Source organism: Miniopterus natalensis, chromosome 15 (assembly GCF_054644295.1).
Source record: "Miniopterus natalensis isolate mMinNat1 chromosome 15, mMinNat1.hap1, whole genome shotgun sequence".
NCBI lineage: Eukaryota > Metazoa > Chordata > Mammalia > Chiroptera > Miniopteridae > Miniopterus > Miniopterus natalensis.
This window is the reverse complement of record NC_142095.1, coordinates 24,262,577-24,274,936: the sequence shown is the minus strand read 5'-3', so window position 1 is coordinate 24,274,936 and position 12,360 is coordinate 24,262,577. Positions and strand designations below refer to the sequence as shown.

Here is a 12,360-nt window from a genome sequence, read left to right as displayed (position 1 = left end):
GGGAGGAGTAGTACCAGTCAGGAGGCTACTGCCAGAATCTAAGTGAGAGACTGTGCTTGGATCAGGGTGGTGGCAGTGGAGAAGAGACAGTAGTTGGATCTTAGATTTTGGAGGCAGAAATGACTGGACCTCCCAGTGGCTTGGATATGGAGGTGTGGGTGAGGAAGGGATCAAGGATAACTCCTAGCAACTGACAAACGGGATACTATCTTCACATGGAATATTGTGAGTCCAGAGTTCTCTCTTGGAAATGTTCAACGTGAGATGATCATCAGACATTCAGGTGAAGATAGTCCATAAGCAGGTACCTAAGACAGCAGCTCTGGGGAGAGGTCAACATTAGTTTTGAATGTAGGGGTCACTGGCATGAAGATGGTAGTTGAAGCTTAAACATCGAATGGAGTAAGTGGAGTGAGAAAACCCATGTCAAAGCCTGGGGGCTGAGGGGGGAATGTTAGAAGAGGAAAAGCCAGAAAACTACAAAGAGATGGAGTGGCCAGTGAGGTAGGAGGGAAATCAGGAGTGTGAGGTCATAGAAACCAGGAGACAAAGAGGGAGAGGCCAACTGTATAAAATAAAGCTCAGGGAAAAGTTGGGTCACTGGTGATCTCAAGAGCAAGAAAGCAGTTTCATGGTGGGGATGGAATTGGGGTTGGAGAGAGTTAGGAAGAGAGTGGGAGGTAAGGAAGTATAAATAGTCACTCCACAACTATCTGGAGCACTAGACAGAGAGGCATACGGAGGTTTTGTTGTGTTTTAAAGAAAGGAGAACTCACAGGATGCTTATATGCTGATAGGAAAGGTCCAATGGAGAGAGGGGACACAGGAGCCCTTTGAACTGGCAAGTACACTACAGGTCACCTTGTCTCTAATTGCACATTCTAGCTCTCTGCTGGCCTATTTCCTGTGGTCCTCACATGCTGCCATCCTTCAGGGCTCTAAGCATAGCATTCTGCTCCTCTCTCTTCACTCCCTCCTTGGTAGATCTTATTGGATCTTATCAACTCTCCAAGGTTTCAAATGTCTCCTGCACATGAGATCTTTGTCTCCCACTTGATCCTCTTAGAAATGGAACATTTCCACTGGATCGTCCATGGGCACCACTCACTAGAACCAGCCCATCCCTCCCTCCACCTCTCTCTCATACCTGTGCTCTGAGCCAAGAGGCCTTCCTTCAAAGTTCTTTAACCCCTTTCTATACCTCCAGCCTGGCTCTGCCACATTACCAGCCCAATTGGCTAGTAAGCAACAAAACCAACACATCAATCAGAGCAGTGTGACTCTGAATCCAGACTCCTACATACCTCCCTTAAAGAGGGTCCTGTGGTTACTTCATTTTCAACATGTACCATAAAGTCTTTATGTTAGCCTACAGCTAGTCACATTGAAGTCAGCAAGAGAAAGTATCATCTTATGATAATAAATACCGATGAGAAAAAAGTCTAGCAAAGTGGTTTATTCTTACAAGTTATTGCTGGGAAAGGTCCTTCAAACAGACCAGTGCAGTAGAAATGCCTTGGAGAAGGATCAGCTTTTCAGATTTCTTCACAACAGCTCTATGATTTTTGTATCTCCGTGTCTTTAAAGGGCCACTACTTCAGATGACAGTAACTCTTTGGTGTTTGTTTTTATTTCCAAATTTGTGATTTTTCTGAAGAGGCTACTTTGGGGCTGTGAATTGTTTCACTGTCTTTTCACTCTCTCTTTTCAGTTCCTCAATATGGGCATCCAGGCGTTCTAGAATATGATGAGACCTCAGTTCCTCCTCTTCCAAAAATCGTGTAGCTATTGAACCAAGGGGAGATACAGGCGAGGGACTCTAGAACAGAAACAGATTGGCATATGTAAGTTGAATATTCTGTTTCTAACACATGTTATGCACGATATTTTCTATCTAGTACTATTGAAAGGTGATTTTTAAAAATACCTTTTCCTCTGAAGGGATTGTTTTTGTTTTTATCCTAATGACAAGAATAGTTCGTTTAAAAAGTTCTGCAAAAATTAACACAGATCTCCTTCCTTCTGACCCAAGCTGTGTAAGTGTAAAGCGTCATATAAATATAAGACATTAGTTACTGGTCTGAAAAATGTCTCATTTTAGACTTGTATATCCTTCTATACCCCAGAAGAAAATAACACTTAATGCCTGTTATTCAAACATGGTTTTAAACTCTAAATATGTTACTTTTACTTTAAAACACAGAATATCTACCTATAACATATTAGACACCAGTTAAAATCAATTACTTTTTCCTCCTCCAAAATTTCCATCTGAAGTCCCCTATTTGACACCCTTGGGCTCAGTGGTAGTTCAGAACTCAGACTTTAGAAAAGTGACACAAGACACATATCACATGTAGTCGAGCCTCATCCGCAGCAGTTGTTTTCTATCAAGTCACCTCAAACACTGAATTAGTGAATACAGAATCACTGCCCCTAGGGAAATACACATACACATCTCATACAGATTATCATGCTAAAAACAACTCATCCTAGTAGATTAAGAGAAAATGAGGGCAGGCTGGTGTTGCTAAGTGGTTGAGCGTTGTCATATGAACCAGGAGGTCATGGTTCGATTCCCAGTCAGGGCACATGCTGATGTTGGGGCTTGATCCCCAGTAGGGGTCATGCAGGAGGCAGCCAATTAATGACTCTCTCATCATTGATGTTTCTATCTCTCTCCCTCTCCCTAACCCTTTCTCTCTCTGAAATCAATAAAAACATTTTTTTAAAAAAAAGAGGGACCAAGGTTCAGAAGTGGTTAGTGACTTGCCTGAGGCTGGCCCACTAAGGATGCCAGAGCTGGGATTGAAACCCTGTTCAAGGTGCCCAGAGTCTGAGCTTCTTGCTAAACTGCGCTGCCCATCCCACTCCAGCCTCTGGTCCTCCAGGTACGAGAGCTGAAACAGGAGGGCAGGGCCATGTGGCCACCTCAGCTGGGACTGTGCAAGACTGGTCGCTCAGATTTTTCACAGCTCTGCCCCTGTCCACAAATGATGTGGCAGAGCTGCAAGTACTGACTGGGGGTTACAAATACTTTAAGCAAGGAGGCAAATTCACAAACACCGAATCCTTGATTAATGAGGTTACATTCTGTAATCAAACACACTAATATTTCTGAAGTCAAATGCTGAGTGGGATAAAGTCTACACATATTATCACATTAGTTCAGGGCAGGGCAGGTTTCAGTGCCAAATAAGTGCTGCTGCCAAACTTGGGAAGAAAGTTAGATTTCGGGACTTTTTTGGACTTCAGAATTATGCATAAGTGGGGACTTATTTTAAAACTGATGATGGAAATGAGTGGCCCAAGACAAGTGCTTCAGTACAGAAAGCAAAAATGATGGTGGAGTTTGCACAAGAACAAGGGGCCAGCACAGTGTCAAAGAGCAGCCTCTGCCGTCAGGGCCAACATTGCGCGACTTCGAGTCCGTGTTGTGGACACGTGGAATGCAATCCTTCCTCCACCTCCGCCCACCCCTTTCCCTTTTCCAACAGTTCCTTTTTTCCTTCTTCACTGTCTATGTCTCAGGACTATCCTGCCAGCCAGAGATATTCCTTGAACCAACCTTTCCAATACAAAATGGACCCTCTCTAAAAAACAAAGGAAGGGTGTTTCCAATTAGGGATAAAAACAAAGGAATATCTTATGCTATATTTCAGAACTAAGATGTATTCAGAAAAGTAATCATGGCTGAATGTGTCTTCATAAGCAAAACCATAAGACAGAAACACATGAGAATAATAATAAAGGGTACTTAAGATAGAGAACCAGTGAGAAACAAAATAGAACAAAAACATATCACACCCCTCACCCTTAAAAGTTAAAATCAAACTAAATAAACTTAATAAACTAGGAAGGTCAGAAAGTTTCCATACCGAAGACATTAACTCTTCTTGGTCATTTATACTCTCAGAGATAGTATCAGAAAAAATGGCTTCATTTGGATCTAGCACTGAAGGCAAAGAGTGGGCTTTATACAGAAAGTTGGGAGGCAGAGAGATGCAGGAGCTGGAAGGGCTGAAATGAGAACTCAGGGGGCTGAGGACCGTGGCCACGGGCCCCACCCTCTCCGGCGCCTGTCCTCGTGGAGGACAGAGACCTGCTTGGCGGCGCTCCGTCTTTACTCCATCGCGTCTGTGCTGGCCAAGGGATGGCCTGGAGAGTGGGTGAGGGAACAAAAACAAGAATTGTAGTAATTTTTCCCCTTCAAAACAGAAATGTTGTAGGAAGATCACTTAATAAATGAAAAGGCTAACTAGCTAAGGCTGTAATTTATAAAATAAGCAGTCCACTCAGACCAGGTGTTCTCATTCACTCAGGCTCCAGATGTGCCATCCCCGCTGCCAGGCCACCCTCACGCACTTACAGTACGGCAAGGAAGGCAGAAAGCTGCCAGAGAACTAGCGTGGTTAGTGCCTGGATAAGGGGAAGTGCTGCGCTCACAAGGGCATCTAGCCCCGGCCGGGCAGCTCAGCTGGTTGAAGCATCACCCTGTACAACAAAAGGTTGTGGGTTCGATTCCCAGTCAGGGCACATACCTAAGCTGCAGGTTCGATCCCCAGTCAGGGTATATGTAGAAGGCTACCAATTGATGTTTCTCTCCCCGCCCCCTTTATCTCCCTTCCTCTCTCTAAAAAAAAAAATCAATAAACATATCCTTGGGTGAGGACTGAAAAAAAAAAAAGAAGGGCACCTACCCTTATCTCAGGGTTGAGAAAGGTTAGAGCAGTGAGAGTGTCAGCAAAGGCTTTTGGGAGGAAAACACGTAAATCACATAGAAAGACCTGAAGCCAGGTGGTTTTTCATTTAATGCTGATTTATGGTAACAGCCTATAATTAACTAACCAAAAATACAAAGCAAGCTTTTTCTAAAAAGCCAACTTCTTACGGGGCAAGTGGGGTTGGGGTGGTGGCAGGCAGCAGGAAAAGGCTCAGGGGAATAAGGACATTGTTTATACGGACATCCAGAGTGTCTAAAACCAAAGCTTGAATGAAAGTGCTCTATAACCCCCTCCGTGTTTTAACCTGACAGGAGCCTTACTTGTGCACATTGTACTTCAGAATTAAACATACAGCCCTTTGATGAAGATTTAATATCTAAACATCAGAAATAATTCTCAAAGAAATGAGAATTATATTACAAAGATACATATTTTAAATAAACTGTGAAGAAATGTTACTTGAACTCTGTATTCTTGAACTCAGGTGCTCTGCTGTGTGTCGGTTTTAAGAGCATGTCATGGTTTTTTTTGCACATCTGAGTAGAAATCTCCAGCTTAGATTGGGTGTCCATCAAATCTTTCTGTAGTTGTTGATTTTCAGACACTAATTTATTTAATGCCTCAATATAATTCTCCTGGAGGTCTGCTAGTGAAATCTCTTTTGCCTAATAAAAAAGAATACTAGAGTCACTTAATCTGTATAAAATACTTGTTATCTGTGATATCGCGGCTCGTGGAAAATTACTTCCTTTTTAGTTGTAACTAGTTCATCTATAGCTTTACTTTGGAAAAAGTGAAGATTTGCTTTTGGCTAAGACTAAGAGAGAAAAGGGGTTCTGTCTCTTGCAGTAAGTGGGGTGAAAAGTTAGAGCACAATGGGCTTTAACATGCACCTGGCAGGAGGAAGGCTTAGAACTAGCAGGGAAGAGAGCTCAAAGTGAGAATCAGAAACAGAAAAGCAAGAGAGCAGCCATGGGTTCTTCAAGAAACAGAAGGTTCAATAGCCTGGAATACCTGTGGAAGAAAATCGAGACACCAAAAAGAAAGTAAAGAAATTGAACACAAGTTTCCAAAAAGGAATTCTGGCTAGCAGGGGCAACTTTTAAATACTCTGGCCTTAGACAGTTTTCCATAACGTTTGGCACCTATTTGTGTGTGTGAAATACATTTGGACATGATAAAGCAGCACTCAACTATAAAGTGGGACTGACTGCTCTGATATGGTCTGAATTTTGTGATCATAAACTTTACTGCTCTTCAATTCTAGGTGTTGCCTGGTAATATAGTACCTGGGGGGGTGGAAAGTGGTCTGTACCATTTTTTTCTAATGACAAAATACTTTCATTAGCGGTCTAAAAATTATGGTAATCTCTGGAGTTTAATACAATGTCTACCTTGGTCTTTTCTGTAAATAATTTTCTGAAAATAAACCGATCAAGAGTGGTTTGACATACAGAATTTACCTAACAAAAACATAAACTTTAAAATACAACCTTTTAACTATCTGCGTACACTAGTGACAGTAAGTTACAAAATCTTTCAATAAGTCACCAATGCCAATTAAAATCCACCCCACCCCAAAAGAATTTGCAGAACATAGGATTTAAACTGCAAACTAATGTCAATTTTTAAATGTGGTAAATAATTTATTTTACCAGAGCTATTGTTTTCATTAAGATAACATTTATTAAAATAGTTATTTAACCCTGGCCAGTGTGGCTCAGTTGTTTCCATTCCCAATCAAGGCACATGCCCAGGTTTTGGGTTTGATCCCAAGAAGGGTTTATATGGTAGGCAACCAATGGATGTTTCTCTCTCACATCGATGTTTCTCTCTCACCCTTCCCCTCTCTCTAAAATCAATAAAAGCATATCCTAGGGTAAGGATTTGGAAAAAATAGTTATTTAACCCAAACATTCATTTGTAAAAGCAATTCCACCTTCGTAGGTGGTAAAATACAAAAAGAAACTTTGTAATAACTATTCTTAATATGTACAACATATTCGCACTGAGTGTAACTTCAAAACCAGAGAGAGTTTAAACTGCTGACAGGATTTTCACCAGCCAGAGTTTAATGTCTGGTGTCATTAAATATACTTTTTTTAAAAAGATAATGCTTGCCTTTGCCAGGCATCTTTTAAGTTTTCTCAAGTGTTATTTTATTAACAATTGCAGATAAATGAGTGTAAAAAGGTAATATAAAAACTCAGCAAGCACACACCTGGCTGTATAAAGAAAGGACAGCACTACCACTGTTTGATGAGGTTTCAGGAGAAATAGAGCTGAATAGAATCTCTGGTCATGGTCAGGCTTAAGCGCCCCTGAGAGTTCCCAACTCATATGTGAACAGGTCCTCACTGCATAAGAGAAGATTCTATCAATCAGTTATTGCCAAATCCAGGGTCTTCTGAAGATTCTGTTATAAACCGGTTATTCTTGGCTTTCTCCACTGCTAGCTTGGTACTGGCTTTATCTGGACATATAAAGTCATTTCCACCCCTCCCTCCATCTCCTCCCCTCACAAGATGTTTAGCTGTTGTCTCCTTTCCTATTTTTACCATCCTTGTAAGTTTGTGCTTTAAAAAAATTCCTTTCATTATAGTTTTAGAGGTCCAGGGGGAGGGAGCAAGATTAGAGGCATATTTTCATCTGCCACCTTAAGTGACGGCGTAATATTTCATAGAATAGAGAGCCACAAATTAGCCATCCCTCTATAGATTAACATTTAGTTTATTTCACATTTTTGGATATTGCAAACAATACTGAAATGCCCATTTCTGCATATTTGCTCCTCTAGGATGGGTTCTTTGGGAATGCAGACTGATACGACCTTTCTGGAGAATTATTCAGCAATGACTATCAAATTCAGAAATGCACGAGACTCAGTTTATAGGTTATATATATTTCAAGTTTGATGAATGTTACTAAATTCCCGCTAGAAAGGCTCTATCAATTCACTTTCTCATTTACAGAGCATGAGAGGGCCTATTTCCCTATATTTTTGCCAGCACTGGCTATATTAGTTTTTAAATATCAGTGTCAATCCAATGAGCAATAAAATATTTATTTTGTTTTGATTATTAGGGAGGTTGAGCAGCTCTTCTTGTTTATTGGATTCTTGTATTACATCTATGAATTATCTATTTATGTCCTTTGACCATTTTTGTACTGAATGGTCTTTTATCATCTTTGTAAGAAATCCTTACATATTAATATTTTATGTTAACCTTCGGTCTGTTTATAGATTGTCTCCCCCAGTCCATTAGTCTTTTTTTACAGGATCTTTTGCTGCCCAGAAATTTTACATGTTTAAGTTGTAAAATTCCTTACATTGTACATTCTTCATGGTTTCATGATGTTAGTGCTGACTGTCACAAGTATACACGTGTTTCTGTGTCCGACCATTGCTGACTATTCACGAGATAACTCGTGGCTGCACTTACATTAATTTAAGTAATTTTAAACACCTTGCTGACCGGTCATGACAGAAAAGTTGCCAGGCACACAGGCAAGTTCTGGCTCGAAACAGCCGGTCAGCAAGGTGAGAATCTTACCTTCCCCAAAGATTATAAAAATAGTTCCCCATATTTTCTTTTAGCTGAAATAAAGTGGTCATCTAGTGTTTTGCACTTCCTCCAACCCAGCTTCCATAATCCCTAACTGTGAAATTAGAACTACATGGGAGCAAATAGGGGCACTGAGTAAACTATGCATCTTTGGAGGCCCATGTTCTCTTGGAAGTACAGAAAAGAAGAATTCTACAGTCCTTGAGCATTTGCCCTATATTAAAAAAAGATGGGTTAGAATAGATGGGTCATTCTGCAAGTTATAAGAACTTATAGCAAAACAGCATCACCACTTTATAACTCACTGTTAGCTAATCAAGTTCTCTGATTTCACAGGAGCTGGTACATACTTCTTATCCTCCCTACTAAACTATTCTCATCTCTTAAAGGGAAGAACCCTCTCATTCATCCTTGTGCCATCACCTACTAAAATGCTCCAAACATAAAGACTTCAGAATATTTGAGGGAGTTAATTCAACCTTATAGAAATATAATTAAAACTAAATTATTTAAAAGGTGATATACTTTATAATGAAAAGATATTGTGAACATCATAACTGTAACAATAACAGCACCTAACACTTTTTGTGTGCTTACTAAATGACAAGCATTATGCTAATTCCTTTATATACATACATGTATTTTATCACGTACATAATATAAAAGATATCTTCCAGTTGCTAGAGTGGAGAGTCATGTTTTGCTTGCTTCCATCACTATATTTGAGAAAGTTTCTGCAGGAGGATCATTCCATATTTGATCTTAAGTCTCTCTTTACGGTATCAATATTCACAAAGTGATCTTTTTAAGGCTTAGGTAGCAGAAAAATTTAAGTTTCTATTTATGTACCTCATGTAAACCCACTTCCAGTTTCATCACAATTTCAGAAAGATGACGATTTTCTAACTTGAGTGACTCCAACTGATCCAAAATCTCCTGAGAAGGGAAAAGCAGGAAAAACAAATACACAGAAATAACAAATAAATCAAATATATCCTACACAATGTTTTCACATGTAATTTTCATTAGGCAAAGTTACATTCTTCATTGATAGACATAAATATTTTCTAAAAAGATTTTTTTTAAAAGGTGTTTCAAAGTGAATTAACATACATGTAATTAAAATGTTATTCTAAGAAGATGAATCAGCTCATTGGCAAATCCCTAACCACTCTCCTGTGTTAGCCTCCTGATTGGGCTTCTACCTTCAACATCATCACATGGACTGCACAAAATAATACCTTATTTTCACAAAACAACACCTTATTTTCAGTCCTCATTCTACTCAGCTTTTCTTGACCAAAAAGTCCTGCCTTCCTGCTTCCTTAGTGAAAACTGTTTCCTTCTTTGGTGCTACCATTTTTATTTTTTTTTTAGCTCCATGCCAACTCCTTTTTTACCCTAAATGAGTAATGTCCTCAGTTTGGTCCAAGTCTCTGCCCTTCATACTCTACGCTTTCTCATTATAATCTCCAAATCTCTCAGGATGTTTCAAATGCCAACTTCATGCAAAGACTTCCACAGCTAAATGTCTCATCCTGATTTTAATCTTGAACTCCAGGCCCTCTGTGGAACTATTAGATATTTCCATATGAAAGTTCAGCCTTCACCAGAAGCCAAACCAATGTCCCCTCTCTCGGTTCCCCTGTTTTGTACCTTTCATGCAAATTCATTACCCTCCACAAAACTGCTCCCTATCTTTTTCTCTTTTTCACTAAAGAGCATCACTTTCCACTCAGCTGCCCAAGCTGGAATCGAGTGATATCTTTCTTTAACTCTGTCTAACTCACCTGCCTTGTCCAATCAAATACAAAGCCCCATTGATTTTACCAGCCAAGTATCTCCAGAATTCATCCATTTCCCTCAGCACCTGGGTGGTCTCTTTGCTTCTTGCTCCTTCCATATGATAACCACAGAGATCTTTCATCCTGCTTAAAGCCATTCTCCACTGACAACACTCAAGGTAACACTCAAACTCTTAAGCATGACTGATAGGACCCTTCAGGAGCTAGCCCCTGCTTTCCAGTCTCTTCCACTGTCACCTGCCCCACTTTTACTCTAGCTTGTCACACTCTCACCACACACCACAGCAACAGTCTCTTTCCTTGTATGTGTCTACTCGCACCTCCCCACCAATCCTCACTAGAATGCTTGTTATCAGCATACTCTCTGCTCAAAGCAGGTGTCTAACAAAAACTTACTGAATTAAATGCTATGGAACCGCTATCTTTAATAAATTCAATCTTCAAAAACAAACTTCAAGTAAAAAGAGGTTTTATTCTAGTGTTACCTTGTGCTCTACGGCTTTTTCTTCTGCCTTTTGTATCTCTGCTTTGAGTCGCTTTTCCATGTCAGAGGAAGAACTTTTGGCAGAAGCAATAGTGACATCTCGCTGATGTAACTCCCGAGTCAACTGGGAAATTTCCATCTTCATTCCTTCTAGTGCAGAACTGTAACTCTGGTCAGTCTGTAAAATCTGTTCTTTCAACTACAAAGAAACAGAAAGGAAAGGATGAAAAATTAAGAGAAAGTATGTAGATAGAAAAATATATTAATAGTTAAAATAATATGGTAATTTTTACCGTACCTTCAAGACATGAATTGTTTCCTAGATTCAATTGGCAGAAAATTAGCAATTTACCAAATTGTATTTCTGTATTGAAGGTCATATAGTTATACCCACAATCACTACTAAATAGCAAAACGGGACAGAGGTGATTCAAACATTGAGAACCAGTATCAAAGCCCATGCACACATTATTTAGAGGACAGCACCTGGGACCTTCACTTTTTTTAGCTACAAATCTAAAAATTTTGTTTACATGGTTTCCTGGTCCACAGAAGATAACAGAAAGACAAGAAGAAGAAAGGGGCTAGAAGTCATCTCAAAGAAGTAATAAAAAATATGAGTCAACAAACAGGCCAGAGCCCATTAGTGCAGAGACAAACAGCTCTGTATACCTCAGCAGCCAGCAAGAAAATTAACTACACCACAGCACAGAGAGAAGACATATCCATAACCACCTTTAGTCGGTAAGACAATATTAAGTGCTAGCTCATATAATATCTCTTTGCAAGCAGGAAAGTGTGTACCTTTTACAAATATTTTCATAAAAATGGATTTAAAAGTTTTAGAGTACAAAGAGGGAAGGCCTCAATTCCCTTGAAAATATTTGTGTGGCATCCCTGAGGATGACAAAAAAGACACTTTTCCTAAGCACATTCCAAGTGCTCATCTACTCCTGAATATCAAGTGGCCCTTTGGACTACATTTTCTTCCATTAAAAATAACTCCTGCGACCTTCCAACCTACAGTTCCATTCATAAGCACAAACAATTTTGCGAGCCCAGCATGCAGATGTTTACCTTCTTAACCTCTGCCCTGTACTCATTGTTATGTCCTTCCATCTTCTTCAGTTCTTCATACTTTTCCATTAGTTCCTGGCTCAACTGTTTACATGTTGTACTTACAGATTCCAAGCTGTATGAAAAAAATAGGATCACATGTTTAAAATAGAACCCTAAAACCCACAAACTGAATTATCTAACTTACCTTTTTGATGTCCAAGACATCAAAAACATCACCTCAAATTAAAACTCATTTCCAATTTCCTTATCACCAGAGGCAGCTAAATCCAACTCAAACTCTTAGAGATACTTTTGATTTCTGTGTTTACCTATAGTCTTTCCTTCTGCTTAAAATTTAACTGGTTACAAAATGCTAAAGATTACAGCTAATTTTCCCTCTCTAGTTGTACAGGATTTGCTATCATAATCTAAATCCTCACTGCACTTAATTGCAATCCCAGCCTACACACAGCTGCCAGAAAACTCTTCTCTAAAGAGTTCCCAACTTGTCGCCCTTACTTAAGAATCAATCCCTTATCAGATATAGGAACCTCAGGGGCACCATACCTCTCTTATCTCACTGCACATTTCTACTAATAAAATCATTTGCTTCTAAGTCAACAGGCTTTACTGTCTGTCGTGTGCCATTTGTCACACGTGACTTCCTGTCTCTGCACACATCGTCTCCTTGACCACAAAGTACCTTCCTCTCCCACCTGCAA

At 39.7% G+C, this 12,360-nt stretch overlaps 1 protein-coding gene across 3 annotated transcripts in view; it reads right to left on the bottom strand.

Moving 5' to 3' along the window:
* Nucleotides 1-1,441: 1,441 nt before the first annotated feature.
* Nucleotides 1,442-12,360, bottom strand: part of CEP63 (centrosomal protein 63) — a 40,419-nt gene continuing 29,500 nt past the window's right edge. For 2 of the 3 annotated variants that reach the window (XM_016224374.2, XM_087824945.1), the window contains 6 exons: nt 11,657-11,771; nt 10,581-10,778; nt 9,140-9,226; nt 5,184-5,389; nt 3,879-4,158; nt 1,442-1,819 (listed from right to left, as the gene is read on the bottom strand). In XM_016224374.2, coding sequence (XP_016079860.2) covers nt 1,661-1,819; nt 3,879-4,158; nt 5,184-5,389; nt 9,140-9,226; nt 10,581-10,778; nt 11,657-11,771 — 1,045 coding nt within the window. In that variant the 3' untranslated portion in view covers nt 1,442-1,660. The remainder of the gene's footprint in view (nt 1,820-3,878; nt 4,159-5,183; nt 5,390-9,139; nt 9,227-10,580; nt 10,779-11,656; nt 11,772-12,360) is intronic. The other variant, XM_087824946.1, reaches the window with a different exon arrangement.